At 42.0% G+C, this 19,441-nt stretch overlaps 1 protein-coding gene across 1 annotated transcript in view; it reads left to right on the top strand.

Annotated features, from left to right (window-relative positions):
• Positions 1–19,441, top strand: part of LOC134338536 (sodium- and chloride-dependent GABA transporter 1-like) — a 92,949-nt gene that overhangs the window by 29,613 nt on the left and 43,895 nt on the right. Inside the window, exons 3-4 of the mRNA XM_063034431.1 lie at positions 13,302–13,512; positions 19,207–19,339. Coding sequence (XP_062890501.1) covers positions 13,302–13,512; positions 19,207–19,339 — 344 coding nt within the window. The remainder of the gene's footprint in view (positions 1–13,301; positions 13,513–19,206; positions 19,340–19,441) is intronic.

Here is a 19,441-nt window from a genome sequence, read left to right as displayed (position 1 = left end):
ACATCTTCTCTCAAAATCCAAGATTCCCTTTCTTTGGATAAATAACAAACCTTGTCCCAGATGAAGTTCCTCAGCTTTGATTTTTTTAATAAATTTGTAAAATGTTTTTTTAATGTATTGCTTGGAAATTAAATTTGGGTTCTGGCCCCAAGTAAGCCTAATCATTTGGAAATCTCCCTGTTCTGAGTTTTTAAGTAATACAATTGGAAGCAAAAGGACCTGGTTTTCAGTCACTGGCAGAAACTGGTTTTATCTTTAACCTTATTGTGTTTTCTCAAGGGGGTTGCTGCTATATTTTCCAATTCTAACCTGAAGAATTTCTCCTCAGTTTCTTTTGTTGAGACAGAGATAGTCTACCCGATCAAATCTGTTAATCGCTTGATCATTCACGTCTGTGCTAATTGGACAGAGAGAGACAGGTAGTGAAACCACATCTTTTTCTCACCCGATTGCAAGTCACACTGTTGTTACATTTCCCATGATTTTTTCGGCTCCTGCATGTGACCCATATTGATGAATTCAGTGAAGTAGCCCCATTTCGCTTCAGGCTCAGCAAATCGTCAGTCAGAACAGACTATCTGAAACAACTCAGTCCTCAGTGAAACCACTTTTTTTTAAATGTTCAATAGTTCTGATTTTGACCCCATTTCTGATAAGCTACATCCTAAAAGTGTCTCTCCAATTTCCCACCAGGACGCATTAGCACCATCGTGTTTCATGTGAAGGAACACAAGTTCCTGCTGATGGTGAAACTCCATAATCGTCCAGTCCACATTTCCAAGCACCAGGTCCTGCTCACTAATATTGCTACCTTCATCCATGTCAGCAGTTCCCAACCTTTTTTATTGCATGGACCCCTGCCATTAACCCAGTGGTCTGTGAATCCCAGATTGGGAACCCCTGATTTATATGGTTATAATCATTCTATTCTCTCTTCATTCAATGGACAAAGTTCCTGCAATGTTTGCACAGAAGTTAAGGCTGGTTTTAATGAGATTGAGATATTTCAGGAATTTCTTGTATACGGGATTGAAGTATTTTTGAGTAGAAATCTTCTTCCCAACACTCCCCCACAGAAAGAATAGAACTATGAAACAGTAATTTAATTTGAAGCTTTTTTTTACATTGAATTGGATGTGCGTTTTTAAAATTGCCTTTCAGAGGCAAGAATTGACGTGCTGGTCATGAGATCCAGTCTCTTTGCCACAGGGAAGTCGGTAGTGGGCTGCTTCAGCTTACTATCCCAGAAACTAAACCATGTAGGTTGCAGAAGGGTGGGGGCCAGTGTGAAGCAATTTCAGAATTGCAAATTTGCTGGGGGAGGGGAAAAAACTTTGACTCTGCAAGTTAAGTGACTGCAGTGCACATCAGCAAATCTGGGTGAGTTGCTTGTCGTTTTGATGCTTGAGAACAAACTGTCGTTTCTGCATTCAATTATTCCTGAATGTGGTAGTTAACGAGAAGCAAGACTACTCAATTGAAGTGTCTGCTGTGCATTTTGTCTTAATGACCTAGAATTTTAGAAATGCTTATTTTGGGTCTATAACAGCTGTCAAATCCTGTTTCCTCTTCTTCCCTCCCCTGTCACTGCTCACAGCCCATGACAAACAGTTCTGAACCTGTGAAGTTTGGCAGCCTACTCAGTGATCAAATTTGAGCCAGATGACATTTGACAGCAGTAAAAACACCCTTAAAGGCCATTTTTTTTTAGCCGAAATTTAATGACTTTTCCTAAAGTGACCCAAAAATACGCAAAAATAAAAATATTTTAAAAATGTTATACTCTTATACAGGTGCTACAAATTTTTGTACATTGAGGCTGCTCCGGGTCAAATTTGACCTGTATCTATTGAAATGGATTTTAGATCTCTGAAACATTAATTAAGGATTAATCACCCATTTATTAATGTCAGATAGGCTATTTATACATTATAAATAGATCTGTGGTTCAAAATTTGGTATAGACATTTGTTATGAGGGGTTCTTGGGCTGGATCATACTGTGAAGGTATAGAATATGAACAGTATGTAAGGGTTAAGCAGCTCCAAAATGTGAAATAAGCACCTTTCAAGCACCTTTTAAAGAATGCCTTCAGCCCACAATGTTGTGCCAAACCTTTTAACCCACCCTAAAATCTATCTAACCCCTCCCTCCTGCATTGCCCTCTGTTTTCTATCATCCATGCACCTATCTAAGAGTTTCTTAAATGTCCGTATGTATCCGCTTCTCTCACCCATCCTGGCAGTATGTACTTCTTTTTAAAAAAAACACCTCTGACATCCTCCCCTGTACTTTCCTCCCTAACATCGAGACATCTCTTTAGCAATTTGTGTCGTTCAGTTAACAGCTCTCTGCCTCAAAATAAGCAAAGGTTTATTTATCTCCAAGGACATTGCTTCCACCAGGAGTAAAGAGCTTATTGTAAAATAAAATTGAGACTTTAGAGTCTGGAAAGAGGATTATAATTTTCAAGTGAGAATAATTAGAAGCTTTTATATAATTAAAAATAAAGTGCAAATAAATTGTTACTGATTTTATGTGCATAGAATTTTGAAATACTGTACAGAGAATAAGACTCAATAAAAGGAAAATAAAAACTGTGTGCTGTTTTAAAACCTTGGGCTCTGCATTCAATAACTTTTCAGGGTTTTATTGCCTTGAGATGGGGTTGAGTGGGATCCAGGATCAGTCAGCCATGATGGAATGGCAGAGCAGACTTGATGGGCTGAATGGCCTAATTCTGCTCCTGTGTCTTAAGGTCTCGTGGTCTTATCCCAGAGTGCTGGTGTCTGATGTAAGCTGATGTGCACTGCAGGGATGAACTCTTGCTGATTTCATAGAAGACTGAAATGTTCATCTGAGACTCCGCCTGTTTGGGTAGATGTTAATGCCTTGATGAGCATCTGGCAGATTCTACGGTCAGAAAGGGTGAGATCTAGTCAGTTGTGGGAATTTTTCTTTCATTTTAACAAGTGAAAGTTGTTTTGTGATCCCATAGTATTGGCCAGTATAAATTTTCAATCAGTTTTCCAGTGTGACTTTTATTGCTGGAGCTCCTACATCTTCAAAGCCATTGCTGCACTTACCGTAGCTTTCCATGTCCCTTGGCCCCATCTCCATCCAATTCTTCTCATTTTTGTCCTCGTTGTTCTGTTGTATCTGTTCTTGGGTTGTGTCGCTTGCCGTGTGGCGTGTGTGTTGCACCGCATTTGGTTCACCATATGTTACCTGTGCCCCATGCTAACCACCGGCTGCCACTATTCACTTGTGAACCTTCCACAACCAGTTTCAGACCTCACTCAAATCGCCATTGTTTTTAGGTGGAATTTGCCAATATTTGTGCTGATGTACATCCTTCCATTTTTTTTTAAAAACTCCCATTTCTTTTTGCTTATGGGGGGGTGGGGGGCGCATGCACACGGTAGTGTACTGGTTAGCACAACGCTTCACAGTGCAGGCGACACAGGTTCAATTCCTGCCACTGCCTGTAAGGAGTTTTACGTTCTCCATCACTGCATGGGTTTCCTCCGGGTGCTCCGGTTTCCTCCCACAGCCCAAAGACGTACCGGTTGCGTTGGCTAAATTGTCCTGTGATTAGGCTAGGGTTAAATCGGGAGTTGCTGTCAGTGCAGCTTGAAGAGTCAGAAGGGCCTTTTCCCCAGTGCATCTTAAATAGATTAGTAATGTTTTCCTAAGAGACTAGTCACCAAGGAGACAGTACTGAGTCAATAAACTCTTGTTTGTTTCTCGTCCTCAATGTTACTCAAAGTTTGATCATCTTGAGCTGCAACACAGTTTAACTCCATGGTGTAACTGTCAACGGTTCCACCATGTGATGGTGTTGTGTGGTCCCTGTATATCAGCAAGTGCTGAAAGCATTATCATGGCGTTGATCTGGCATGAAGGGTGTCACCCAACAACTTGAGGTATTGCTCTGACTACCCCAGAGATGTGCCGTGCATCTGTTCTCTAGTCTCTCGCTTTGATCACAGAGGAAGGGCAGGAGCAGGTGTGTGTCGTTCTCTGATGGAGTGGGGCAGAGGATTATCCTGATTACTTAAACAGAGGTTTTTAAACAATCTCTCAAGTGAAAAGATGATATTTACTGCTTCTGAGTTGAAACTTTTTCAATTAAATCTTTAAAGTGTGCCAAAGATGAAGCAGGAGTTTCTGTCTCAGTAGTTAACAACCAATCTCTAATATTTACTGTCTCCAAATCTCTGTGGGATTGACTTTGCAACAGCATTTCACCCTATTTTCCAAGTTTGTTTCTTTAGATATCTTAAATCTGCAAGTGGTGTTTTCTTATCTCATCGCTTACATATCTTTGCATTCCTTCCACTTAGATCATGATGTGAGGATAGCAACTGAACACTTAGGATTAGGGTGCCTTCTCCAAGACGCGTGCACACAATAAGCTGACACCTGTATTCATGCACTTTATGGAGGATTGGGGTTTGGGCTTTAAAGTGGTTATTATTCAACACCCTCCCCCGCCCCCCGCCACTATATCAAAAGTTGTTAAGAGTATCACTGGTCTCTGTAATGTATTTTTTGGTTAATGTTTTAATATAGATTTTTGCAGCTTTTTTTTGGTTCATAACAAAATACAAGGAAGCAGCTGAATGCTTTCGGATGCCTTCAACTTAAAAACACACAGCCTATGACAGAATTCCTTGTATCTGGCATCAAGAAATGAAATCTGCCTTTAAACTTTGGTTTTAAAATGCAAGTGCACAGAAGTGGAACATGTCAGGTTAACCAAGTCATCTACATAAAATATTGTCTATCTCTTGACACAACAATATGCATGTTTAAAGGACTCTTCAGTTAAATACGCCAAAAACAAGGAAACTCCAAGGACAAAGAAATCCTTGTCTCCTATGTTAGAAGCAAGTGTCCCTGATAGTTGAATAAAATAAATGGTCCAAATTGAATTAAAACCTGTAACATAAATGTCGTTCAGGTAAAAGGGGGCTTTGAGAAGTTTGGGTGAACAGCGACAGTCAGTATATCTGCATGAAATCCAGATGTTTCACGTGGGTTATTCAGTAGAATTAACCAATGTGACAAAGTTTTAAAATGTTGAGACTCAGAGGATGAAAAGCTGTTTTGGTTGTGGTAAATTGTGCATAAATTTGTTTGGGTCTGTACATTGCATCTGAAATATTTTCTCTGTAAATATCCTGCCCTGACTACCCTGTAACCATGGAGATGTTACAGAATAGATCTGGCCACTTGTTCAACCCAAATGTGGTTTAAACAATTCTCATTATAACTCAATTGGCAGGAAGAATTTGGCTTGAGAGTTGAGTTCTAATCCATGGCAATCCTCTCTCTGGAATACCAGCCAGAATGTACTGGGAAATTGCTGTTGTGCTGTCTAAAACTCCTGATATTTCTGTGTGTATGCACTCTTATATTTGGTATATCTGTACAGTGGTGGAAGTCTTATTCCTCTCATTCCCTGGGGTGTTGAACCCCTGCACAAAGGCGGGGAATCAGCTATCTGTCAATGGAAAAGAATAGAAAAATTAGCCAGCAAGGGACGAGGCTTAGGGAGTTCAGTTTTTTAAATTAATTTTTTTCAATGATTTTAGTGGTTTTGTGCTTTTAATCTGTTACATTTTTATGTTTAATTATATAATGGAATTTGTTAAATGGCTTTTGAATGGATGTTCAGAAGCATTCAAGGTCCTTGGATAGGTCAGACAGTCAGTTAAGATTGGGGATATGGCTGAGCTGGCTCTCAATTTGTTTTTCCTTCTGCTCCTTCCACATAGCCCACCCCTACAACATGGACATTATTACATTGTGCAACTTGTTGCTCTGCACAGGGCCTTGCTGTTTAAGATTGGGATGGCATTGATAGAACATTCTGGTCCAATGTCATGCAGCCAGTTTCAGAGGTGCTGCTTCCAAGCCCGTCATGAGAGGATGTTTCTTATGGTGGGGGAATCTCAGACCAGAGGACACCGCCTCAGTACAGAGGGATGTCCTTTTAGAATGGAGAAGAGGAGGAGAGTGGTGAATCTGTGGAATTCATTGACACGAAGGTCAAGTCTTTATGTGTACTTATGATAGAGGTTGATAAATTGATGGGATGGTCAGGGTATGATGGGATATGGGGAGAAGGCAGGAGATTGGGGCCAAGAGGAGAAATAGATCAGCCATGATGAAATGACAGCAGACCTGATGGGCCAAATGGCCTAATTCTGCTCCTATATCTCATGGTCTTATGATCAATTTTCAAAAATGAAGCAATGAAAATGTGAAATGTCTGTATTTTCTATCTAATGCAAGTTGTTTTCAAACAAGTGTCATCTGGGTGAGAGAAAAAGAGCAACTCTTACTTTGCTTTATAATTTGATATCCATATTACAATTTCATTGATACCTAATCTTTAGATATGAAATCATTTCAATCATGCATTAACATCTCAAACAAGTCTATTTCTATTTCTGATATCTTTTTTCAGTGGGTTTCCTGACAGATCTATTTGATATTGAGAGATTATTGCATTTCCTTTCCCCTTTGCCGAAACGCTATTGAGTAGAAAAGATACATTTTTCTTCAGCTATTGATTTAAAAAAAAAAGATCCTCTGAAGAATTTGCTAATACCAGCAAACCTCAAGGAAATCTTTTATCACTAAATGTTGTTACTAATAGGGTGTAATCGTTAGTGTTATCTACAAACATTTGTATGTGGGGGAAATGCTGCCACAAAGCCATTCTGTCTTCTTGCTTTTCAATTGTGTATTAATAATTGGACTTTTTTAATTGACCATAGCTTGTTGTTACCTTAATGTATTTGTCTTAAATATTGAGTGGCATCATAGCGTTATTCTTTGATTTTATGATACGGACTGCATTCTGAGTGATATCAAAGGTTTAGCTATCTGTACACTGTTGTGTCCCTTTGATTTGTTTACATTTGTTCATTTATTTTCTCTTAGAAAATATCTGTTCTTTATTGAAAGAGTACATATTTGTCCTTTCTTGTCTGCATTGTGCTGATAATATTTTTGTGGCTTCCATTGCAGCCTAATGATTGATTCTTTCTTTCTCTCTCCTTTACCGCACCATTACAGCTGCCAAATTTTATCAGGGCAGGCTCGCAACACATTTTAGGAAATGAGGTTGGATACAAGGATCAGCTGGACCCGGACTGTAACTTCAGCAAATGGTGTTTCTTTCTGTTTGTGTTCGAAATGGTAGTTAAATTCATTTCCTGATAGTGAGTGATAGAGTTTCATGGACCACGTTAGACCTCAGCAATTTGAGTTTTGTTAACTGCCGATCAGAAGTATTTCTGTTTCTCATCCAGAATTTCCTTACTTTAGAATGAAAGAGGAAGCTTGGCTTACAACTGAGTCTTTATGCCACCGTTTGGTACTTTTAAAATCAGTTAAGCGGACATTTGCTTCAATCTGAAAAGCTTTATCAATCTCTGGTTGGTAAACAGGATAACGGCTACCTTAAAACAGTTCTAAATAAGGAAAACTGCAAGCCTGAGAAAAGAAACAGAAATTATTTCATTTCATTTGACATTTAACGCTTTGAGTATTGAGTGGTGTACTGAGTTCGATTTCTGTTTCAACTTAATACAAAAATCATTGCTTGTAGTCTTCACCTTTTTATTTCAGATGAATCAAGCAGATGGCAAGGGAAGAACATCGCCCAGGAGACAAGACTGGATCTTCTTACTAATTTACATTTGTTCATCCTCAAGAACATTGCCAATGCAAATAGGTTGTAGGAAGAGTGTCTCAGCTGTAACTTCAAAAAGAGGGATAGAATATGAATGGAAAGCTTGTAACAAAGTGGTCATTGGAGAGAGATAGTTCTTTGAACTTTATTGAGCAAGGCAAAGAATAAGCTGAAATCTGGAGTGGGAAGAAGACAGAGTTGTTGTAGTAGTCGGCTTTAGATGGGTCAGAATTCTAGTGAGACGTTAAGCGACACAATCTTTCAAATACTGCTTGAGTGTTTCCATCTAATGAGTGTACTGGACCAGAGCATGTTCATGTAATGGTTTTGATGGCCGAGTGTGGGAAGGGTTTGCTGGGGAAAGGGTGCAGTGAGGAAAGCAGCATAGAGATGAATGCAGGTGTTTGTGATGGAACCTCCATTGGAATAAGGAAGAGATTATACAGTTTTCTTGGAGATCGGAATGATGAGAGGCAGAGCGCAGGCAGCCAGCAAGGAGTGCAATGCTTACAACAGGACTTCCCGGGAGAGACTGAAGGAGTTGGCAGGGGTACATGTGAATTTCCGTCGTGGATGGGAAGCTTCAGAAATGGAATAAATGTCACGGAGAAATCTGCTTAAAAACGAAAGTAACTGAGCAGCTAGATAGGAAACCACCAGGAAGGTGGATCTCTGAGGTTTTATCTTTATTTTGGGGCAGTGTCAGTTGACACCAGTTGCGGAGCTATTGTGTATCTGATTTGGAACTATTGTAAACTTGCGATAAAGTTTTTCTTAAGAAGGAAGCACAAGAGGCCGCAGATGCTGAAACTTGAAGTTATTTTTGAGTCATGGTTTTGACCCAAAACAGTAGCAGTTTCTTTCACCTGAACAATGCTGCTTGTCTCGCTGAGTTCCTCCAGCAAACTGTGTGTTTTTCTCTTTAAGCGTCGAGTTCTCTGGAGCTGCCAGTTTGATTTTGACTACAGTGAAGCTTGAATTGAAGATCAGGCTTTAATACCGAAATACAGAGCAGTGGATGCCGAGAGTTCTCTCCATTTTACTTGACTCAATCCACCAAACTTAATTTTTCTGAATTCTCAGAATGACATCTGATGATTTAAAATCTCAACAGTTTCTTTACTGTTCTTTAAGAAGAAGCCAGACATCTTCCCTGGCCTGTTGCCTGGCATCAGTGCTCCTGATGAATAATCATACTCTGAAAGTAATTTAGCATATAATCTACAAAAAAGAATAAGGAGATTCAAAACAAACTACTCTACTGTGAATGGTTTATTGGGCCTTCTTTTTAAGGCCTATCTTTCTGAGTTGAACCTGCAATCTCTCCCAAGCAACTTCGTGGGACAGCTGTTAAAGCTGGGAGATTTGTGAGTATTACTTGATGCGGTGGCAAGGTGGAAATGCATCTCTACCAAAGGAGGTGTAAGGCACTCCTTCCCTCTGCTAGCCTGCAGGTCACCCTTGGGCAAGGTGTAGCACCTGCTTAGCCCCCCCCCCCCCCGCACCGATTAGGATTACATGAAGCCATGGGAGCAGTGGATGGTCAGATGACCACTGACGCCAGGCAGCCAATCTCTGAAAAGTATTGATAACGGCTGGGGTCAACCATCTTTCAAAGGCACTGCCCAGAAGAAGACAATGGCAAACCACTTCTGTAGCAAATTTTGCCAAGCACAATCGTGATCACGGATAGAGGACCATGATCAGCTGTGTCATAACATAGTGCATAATGAACTTTGGTGCATTCAGATAATCAAAGCTACCTGAGCTAATCTGGACTGCACAATGCTTGGGTACAAACTGCTCATGGGATACCTTAACATTAGCTCCAGATCCCAGGAAATCTGACTTGAGGAGAGAAGCCATCTGCCAACAACTAGTTAATCATTTCCCCATGCTTCAGAATGAAAGCCTAATGTGCAATTACTGGCAGGTACAGGGGGAACCTCAGATGCCTAAGGGGCTTGTTTAGGTGTTTTCCGTCTCTGTTTTGATCTCTTGTTACTTGGAGGAGAACCTCCTAAACGATACCAGACCAACAGTGCCTGGGTTTTGCACTAAAGCAGGTGGAGGTCCTGCTCTAGCCTCTCCAAGAAATCCTTGTATGCTGCCCAATATTTCTGAGATAAAGCAGTGCTGACTGCAAAAGATCGGTGCCTCTAACATGAGTGGAAGCTGCTTTCTATAAGATTTCATGGCATCACGAGGTAAAAGAGGAACATTGGAATGGTGCTGCAGCTCATACAGCAGTCACACACCTCTAGTGATCTAGATTCAGTACTGACCTGCTGGTGCTTTCTGAGTGGAGTTTGCAGGTTCTCACTCTGACCTTGTGGGTTCCATTTTCCTCCCAATCTCAAAAATATGCAAGTTAGTACATTAATTAGTTACCTTAAATTACCCCCTCCAGGAGGACCACAACCTTGTCATTGGGTTGGAAGACTCGCATGCCTCAATGATCCAGAGAGCTATGTTGTCTGGAGTCAGGGCTTTATGCTTTAGCTTTTGATAGTCACCAAAGCCAAACAGGTCAAAGGGCAAAGGCCAGACTAAAAGTCATCCACCGGTCCTCCAGGTTTGGGGGTTCAGCTCAGGGCCAACAACCCAACTGGTAAAACAAAATTGTTACGGAACCAGCAATGAAGAATCCTTCTACATTTGAGTGCGATGGATTTCCTGAGTCTCCACTTGGGACTTACATGACTGACAGTTAAAACCGAGAGGAAGCTACTGACGCGATGAAGGAAGCCCTGAACGCTGCCAGAGATGGAGACTTTCATTGCTGCCCTGAACACCAGTGGTGTAACAGGCAGTAACTAACTTAAGTTAGTCCAGCACAAATCAGTGGCAGGAGCTGATGTAGTGGTCAGTAATTAACATGTAAGAGGGAGTGAGATACGTAGAAATGAGTGGGAGACTGCATGGACTTGATGGTCCATCTGGTCTCCTGGGTTGTAGGAAATATGACATGATAGTGATAATATCTTACCAAATGTGTTCTATGTTCAAGACTGGAAGAAGGCCATCACATGGGAAAACTTCTGTCGAAGCTATATCTCAAAGAACTTGCTAATTTAGTTGTGACTTGGGATTCTGACGCCGAGGACCACAAAGATGCCAGGTAAAGACGGACCATCTCGCTGGGTTTGAATGCCTGATGCTGAACAACCCCAGGAGGCTGTACATTGTAAGGGCCCTTGTGGTCAGCTCATGGATTGTTCTGTAAGCAGTCTAAACAATCATATCTCCACTGATGTAGTAATGACAGCAAGATGCTCTTGTTAAGAAATGTGAAGCAGAACCCAACCGATCAATGGAAATAAAAAATTGGCCACTCTTTTATCTTCCATTAGAGCTGATGGAAGAACCAACGACCTGAATTAAATTGGAGATTTGTTGGTATTGACTGTCTCTCATTGTTATTCATTTCTGCTGTGCTATCTCAGAAGTGTATGGGCATTCCTTTATCTTTCAGCCCTTTATTATGTGGGAGTTAAAATTAGCGTAGGCTCTTCCAGCTAAAACCTTGAGGTTGTTGCTGCTAGAGTTTGCTTAAAACAGAGTAATAACCAATCTGAAACCTTCCTGACCTACCTATTGTAGATGTTGTCCTTTTTCAGCAGTGGTATGTGTCACTGAAATGAGGTCATGTTCCCTGACAAGCAATTCTCTCCATGCAGTGTGACATTACTGCTACATCTGGTAGGCTCAAAGGAACTGGTTCAAGAATTCAAACCCAAAAGCAGGACCTGCCGTAAATGAATCACTACTGCATTTCCATGAACGTTTGCTCGGTGAAGAGTGCAGAAGAGAATAGAGGGTCTTGTACAACTGACAATGAGGGACCAATGTGACACAGCTAATCAGTCTTACAAATCTGTGACCCTGCCTCTAGCTCAGAGGTTTCCAACCTGAGGTCCATGGACCATTCAGTTAATGATAGGGTCCACGACATAGAAGAAGTTGAGAAACCCCGGTCTAAGTTATGTATGTCATACAGTGGTTGAGTAAGTGAACTACAGGAGGGGAAATTTCCAAGAGCATCTTCGTCCTCGGAGTCCAGCATGTTATTGAACCTCTAGATCTGACCACTTACATTTTAGCTTGTAGAGGGCAGTGGCAGCGCATCCCAACCTCATGCCCTCCAATGTTGAGAAAGTCCTGGAGATTGTACTCCCTTGCACTTGCTGCCCAATTGATGTGTTTGTGGCCAGGAAGAATTCCAGAATTCTGGTCTCTCATCAGAATGTCTCATAAACAATGTCATAGTTATAGAAGAAAAGCCCATGGATGAACATTATAAATAAGAGAAATTCTGCAGATGCTGGAAATCCAAAGCAGCACAAAGTGCTGGAGGAACTTGGCAGGTCAGGCAGCATCTATGGAAATGAATAAGCAATAGACATTTCGAACTGAAACCCTTCTTCAGGACTGGAAAGGAAGCGGGGGGGGGGGGGCGCGGGGAAAGATGCCAGAATAGAAAGGTGGATACATGGTCAAGGAGTCAGAAGGCAGCAGGGATCACAGTAAGTAGCAGCGACAGGGGGTCTCACTGAACTTGCGTTAAAGAGAAGATTCTCTTCGAGGGATATCTTCTCTGAAGAAATTTAAATCTTCTCTTCAGTGAGACCCACTCTCACTACTCCCCACTATCATCTCTGCTGCTCTCCAACTTCTCAAACATGTATCCACCTTCCCCACCCCCCACCATTCCATTTGGCTGGCTCCCCCCCCCCCCCCACACTCCCCTTCCTTTCCAGTCCTGATGAAGGGTCTCGGCTCAAAACGGCAACTGTTTATTCCCCATCCATAGATGCTGCCTGACCTGTTGAGTTCCTCCAGTATTTTGTGTGTGTATGTGTTGCTTTGGAAGAACATGCTACAGTGAAACAGGATTAAGACAGATTTGATTGATGTGTTGAGGGTTGTGCATGATGAATTTGAGTTCTGCGTATATTTGTCTTCATTTACTAGTGACACCTATCTATGGATGCTTCATTTGGCACTTGACCGTCTCTTGACCGTTTTGCTACCTAATGTACAAAACAGGCTCATTAGATGTGGCTGAATATGTGAGATAATCTAGTGTCTGTTTTGTGATCCAAGTGAGCCAAGTTTTGAGGATTGGAATTGATCTGAAAGCACAGTGCAGTTGAACCTATCCGTAGCATTCACTCGATGATGATAACTTGAACTAGACTCACTAAAATTTACAATTACCCACTTCCTTTCAGTAGAAAACCTCTGAACCAATTGCCTTTGGGCAAGGGCAGTTGGGCATGAGGGAAGAGAAGACCAAATAGACACTTCAAAAGTATCGTCTAAATTATTTTATCCCCTTTCATCGTCCGCCATGGGTGGAAAAGGGGGAGGAGAGCTTTGATTTGGAGTGTTTGTTACCTGTACTGCTTTCCACTAACAACATTTAAGTGTGGAGCAGCCACACAGTCCTCATATGGTTAATGAAGTTGGTTTTCATCCATGAGCAAGGCTTCATATTGGAACTTCAAGCTCACCGTGACTCAGCCAGGGGCACAAATGTTCATCGTACCATTCTTCTGTTAATGACTTTCTCTCTAATGTTGTGCAGGTGTCGGCGTGGCGACAGTTGTCATTTCATTCTTGCTCTCTACTTATTACAATGTTATTATCACCTGGGCTCTGTACTACCTCTTCAACTCCTTTCGGTCAACACTGCCCTGGCAAAGCTGCAACAATACATGGAACGTGGTGGAAAATTGCTCCAGTGGATTTCCTGGGAATGCCACCTACCTCAAATCAGCCAGTCAACAATTTTTTGAGTAAGTACAACACGGAAATGTCAAAATAGGGGAAAAAATGAACTGTTTGGATATTGTAAAATATGCAGTTCCAGTTATGAGTCTGTCTTTCTCTAAAATGTACCTGCTGAATAAATATCCAACATGGGAGTGACCCTTGCTTCAACTTTCTTTTCTTTTCATTCACCCTACCCAAATGTGTGACGCCAAGGCACCAGCATTACTCTCAATGTTGTTTGGAGATATTTCCTTCTTTTTTACAAGCCTGCAGTGTTGTTTTCCCCCAGATCAGGACATCACCAATGGTTCTGTTTCTCCAATTGTTTTTCTTTCTTCTATCTGTCTTCTTCATAACACTTGACTTCTAAGAATAGCATTGTGGATGTTCGTAAGGTTCTGGAATGGCAAATCTCCAGTACGATTTCCCACTTCCATGACTAGCTGCGTTCTCACCAAGTTCGGCAAGAACTTGGTGGGCCAAGGGGACTGTACCCATGCAGTTTTGCTCCATGAATCTGACATCTTGATGACTATTTTGCATTGGATACACACGTGCAAGTTGTAGATGTACAAGCTTCCTGTAGAACAGGGGTTCCCAACTCTTTTTATGCCATGGACCAATACCATTAGCAAGGGGTCCATAGACCCCTGGTTGCGAACCCCATTGCGGAAGCATAGAAAGAGACACAAAGAATTTAGACCTTCACACTTCCATTATTCAGTGAAGTTGTTATAGCTTTGTGACCTATATCCATATATCTGTTTTATTGTTATAATGGCTTTGGTTATCAGTCTCCAATTTAAAGTTAACAATTAACCTAGGATCAACAGGAACTTTATTTTCTGAACCATTATATTCCTGCCTACATTGATTACTTTCTGTGCTTGATGCTTAATAATCAGAAAGACTAATAGAATGCCAGTGTGGATTTGTCCTGAACACTAGGCATCACACCTACCAATCACCCTGGTAAGACCACATGTGAGGACTTTAAACAGTACAGGGCACTAAAGCACAATAAAAAGGGAAAAGTTTTTTTTATTTCAATGATTAATGTACATGGGCACTTGGACAGAGTAGTTTCCTTCCAGGCTTAACGATTCGGGAACAGCTTCTTTCCCTCTGCCATGAATACTACCTCACTACTTTTTTTTTCTCATTTTACAGTACTTATTTAATTTAACTGGTTTAATATATATAATAAAAACTAAATTACAGTAAATTTATTTTTTATGTATTGCATTGTACTGCTGCTGCATAACAATGAATTTCATGACATATGCCGGTGATAATTAAACCTGATTCTGATTGTTTCAAATCCAAAGTGGATATCCTACTTTTACCTGCATTGAGATCTGTTTTGGTCGGTCGTGTAATCTTTTAATAACTTTAAAATTTATTATAATTGTGTGATTTGCAAATTTGGACATGGGACTTTCTATCCCATGTTAAGTTATTTGCAAATACTCTGGACAGTTACAGTGCCATCTATGATCTGTCTGGTTACTCTTTGGTAATTGTACCAGCTCATTGCCCCTGCTATTGCTTAACCTTCAGCCTAACTTAATCTGTGCCACTTAAGCTAGTCCCATTTGCGAGCATTGGCCCATATCCCTTTAAACCCGGGGATCCCAATTCGGGGTCCACTCAGTTGATGGTAGGGGTCCGTGGCATAAAAAGTGTTGAGAAGCCCTGCTCTAAACCTTTCCTATCTGTGTCCCTGACCATGTGTTTCCTGTAAGCTGGGGGTTGCACTGTAGCATAGTGGTTAGCATGATGGTTTACAGTACAGGCAACCCAGGTTCAATGCCTGCCATTGCCTGTAAGGAGTTTGTACGTTCTCTCCGTGACAGTGTAGGTTCCCTCCCACGGTCCAAAGACCTACTGGTTGGTAGGTTAATTGTAAATTGTCCCATGAATAGGGCAGGATTAAGTTGGGGGATTGGGTGATGCAGCTCCCAGGGCTAGCCACACTGTATCTCAAATAAATAAATTGTACCTTTCTCTGGCAGCTCATTCCATAGATATTCCACTTTCCATATTTGTGAAAACTTGCCTCTCCCTATAATCCAGTCCCCCTGTCGGATATTATCAATATTACTTGTTGTGCCTGTTCATTGTCTTTCTACAATGCAAAGAAATTATCTCCAGAAGTAATTTTCCACTGCGGAAAGAAACTCCTTTGATATGGCCATAAGGATGCATCCTTTTGAGTGTGTATTTTCTCCTTGGGTCTCGCCCCCCACAGCTCATGTGAAATAGAAACAGTTAGTCCATTTGGCCCCTCAAGATTGCTGCACCGTTTGACCATGGCTGATTTATTTTCCTGCTCGGCCCCATTCTCCTGCCTTCTCCCCGTAACCTTTGACACCTTTACTAATCAACGACCTATCAACCTCCACTTTAAATATACCCAATGACTTGGCCTCCACAGCTGCCTGTGGCAATGAATTCTACAAATTCTCTACTTTATGGCTAATTTATACTCTATTCTTGGTTGTTGGTGCAACTGTAACGAAACCCAATTTCCCTCGGGATCAATAAAGTATGTCTGTCTGTCTGTCTAAAGAAATTCCTCCACATCTCCATTCTAAATGGAGATATTGCTGTTTTGAGGCTGTGTCCTCTGGTCCTAGACTCCCCAATGAAAGGAAATATCCACGCCATATCCACTTAATCTCGGCCTTTCACATTTGATAGGTTTCAATGAGATTCCCCCCCACCAAATTCTTCGGATTACCAGCGAGTACAGGCCCCGAGCTTTCAATCACTGCTCAGATGATGACCCTTTCATTCTCGTGACTACACGCCATCCTCCGTGTGGAAGTTGTCCCTCACGTGCTCGTTTAAAATTTTGCCCTCTCACCTTCAATCTACACCCTCTTGTTCTTGATTCCCCAATCCTATGAAAAAGACAGTGTGCCTCCACCCTACCTTTGCCTCTCAAGGTTTCAACCTGAAACACCTACCTTCAGGGTAACGCCATGTTGGGTGGACACCTTTGTATTTTGAGGCTGTGCTCTCTGGTCCTAGGCTCCCCCACAGTAGGAAACATCCTTTCCAAGTTTCTACATTTCTGCATTCAAGGCTATAGGATTCTAAATTCAATACACTCCAAATCAAAGATAAATGGACTTCATATAACTCAAACCCACAGATACTGGCTTCTCCTTTCCACATCCACTCTATGCAGGCCTTACAATATTTGATAGGTTTTAATGAGATTCCCCTCCTCATCTAAACTCGAGTGAGTACAGGCCCAGAACCATCATAGAACATGGCACAGGAACAGGCCCTTCAGCCTGCTGTGTTGTGCCAAACCAATTAAATTAGTAATCTAATGCACATCCCAGGCAGATGGGCAACATCTGAGTTAAAATGGGAAATGTTGGAAGCTCTTAGCAGATCAGGCCACGTCTGTGGAAGGAAGAGCAGTGTAAATATTTCCGGTCTCGCACTCTTCTCATGACTGGGAAATAGTTTTCAGTTGCAGAGAAGGTGTGAGAGGAATTAGCGTAAACAGTATATAACCTACAGCAGGGGTCCCCAACCTTTTTTGCACTGCGGACCGGTTTCATATTGACAATATTCTTGCGGACCGGCTGACCCGGGGGGGTGGGGGACGGTGTAGGGTTGCCAACGGACAAGAGTAGCAGTCAAATACGTTGTTTACCTAGAGATTACAATGATCATGAAGTCTTGCGCGGGCACCAGTGCGCATGCGTGATTTGCGCGTTTCTACAAATCGTTTTTGGCAATTCTGTTCGGGGGGGTGGTGTTAATCACAACCAGAATATAGGTGATAAGTGGCTAATACACTCAATTTTGTTTTTAAAAGGGTTTATCTAACAAATTTAATATTAAACACACAGTGCATATTTTCCTCGCATTAATATAGCGATAAGTCAATTATCAGGGGAGGACAGGGGAGCTTGAAGTAAGTATTGAATGAACTTCCAGTAGAAGTGGTAGAGGCAGATTCGATATTATCATTTAAAGAAAAATTGGATAGGTACATGGACAGGAAAGGAATGGAGGGTTATGGGCTGAGTGCAGGTCGGTGGGACGAGGTGAGAGTAGCGTTCGGCACAGACAAGAAGGGCCGAGATGGCCTGTTTCCGTGCTGTAATTGTTATATGGTTATATAAGTAAGTCAATAGCATCATAACATTTTAAGTAACGTTTGGATATTAAACACACAGCACATATTTTCCCCGTATGAACATATAAAATCATTGCAACACACCAATATTGCTGAATCAGTGGGAGCCCTGAGCTTGTTTTCCTGCAACAAGACGGTCCCATCGAGGGGTGATGGGAGACAGTGATACTCGAAGGAGGTTCCTTATGTCCAGTCTATTCTGCAATTTAGTTTTCGTCGCATTCATTGCAGAGATATGTTGGAAAGGGAAGCAACGTTTTCAGTGCTTTCATGGCTGTCTCAGGATATTTAGCCTTGACTTTGATCCAGAATGCCGGCATAGATGTTATGTCAAACATACTTTTCAACCCGTCGTCATTTGAAAGCTCGAGGAGTTGATCTCCTTCCCGCGCTGATATGGATGACGTGCGGGTAATGACCAAGCATGCATTCAAGCTCAACAGTGCGTGACAGGGAATGAGGAAAGGTGCAGCTGACTCATATCGCCAAATCATATTGTTTCCTCACGGCCCGGTAGCTCATGCTTTGCGGCCCGGTACCAGTCCACGGCCCGGTAGTTGGGGACCGCTGACCTACAGAGAGGACACCGAATGGGTTGGTTTTGCCTTTGGAAACAGGTTCTGCTTCTGTCTCTTGTGTATTACTATGAGATGTGTCCAGTAGGCAAGGATTCAGAAAGGCTGAGTCAGGAGCAGTGATAGATGCCGACAGAAATGGGCAGTTCTGTCACAGACAGAATGAGAGCATCATCATCATTGTGCCTTGTTGAATGACATCATCATCATGTGCTGTTGTCATATAAAGTGGGTGATCATGGTCTTTCCGTGACCTTGATTGTTCTTGGCAAATTTTTCTACAGAAGTTGTTTGCCATTGCTGCCTTCTAGGCAGTGCCATTCCAAGCCAGGTGACCCCAGCCATTATTAGTACTCTCCAGAGATTCTCTGCTGTTGTCAGTGGTCACATAACCAGGACTTGTGATAACGACCATCCACCACCTGCTCCCATGGCTTCACGCGACATTGACCAGGGTGGCGGCGGGGGGGGGGGGCGCAAAACAGGTGCTACACCTTGTCCAAGGGTGACCTGCGGCTAGCAGAGGGAAGCTGTGCCTTACACCTCCTTTGGTAGAGACGTATATGCACCCTATACCCTACCACCCAAGGTATGGGAGGGAATGATCTAAAGTAGGAGAATTCAATAGTGAATCCTCTAGGCTACAAGATCTCCAGGCAGAAGATAAGGTGTTTGTATCAGGAGCGTGCTTTGAGCCTCGTTATCAGGATGCTGAAGGCCACGGAGGTTAGTGGGGTTAAGATGTTTTGTCATCAAACTCTAAGGTTGTGTATGGCAGAATTCCACTGTAACTCCTAAAGTACTGGCATGTATTTCCTAGATGGTGTTTATTGGGTGTGAAGTGTGACACACCTTCCTATTCTGTCTCTGTGATAGGGCAGTTCATCACAACGTCCTGAAAAATAAACATGCTGTTAAATGTTAAAGTGAATGCCACAGAAGTAACTAAAAGTTGCACACGTTCACTTTTTAAACAGTTACAGATTGCTGGAGATGAGTAATGGGATTGAAGAGATTGGCAGCATCCGCTGGAGCTTGTTTGGCCTTCTGCTCGTGTCCTGGATCATTGTTTACTTCTGTATATTCAAAGGAGTGAAATCAACGGGAAAGGTGAGAAAGGGCAAAAGGGAAGGGAACTGTTTCAACTTAAAAGCTTGCAAGTGAATACTTCACAGAAAGTATTGATCCTTTATTTGAACGCCGGATGAAAGT

This window comes from Mobula hypostoma, chromosome 27, assembly GCF_963921235.1.
Source record: "Mobula hypostoma chromosome 27, sMobHyp1.1, whole genome shotgun sequence".
Lineage (NCBI taxonomy): Eukaryota > Metazoa > Chordata > Chondrichthyes > Myliobatiformes > Myliobatidae > Mobula > Mobula hypostoma.
Note: the sequence above shows the minus strand (reverse complement) of the source record. Positions and strands in the feature narration are given on the sequence as shown.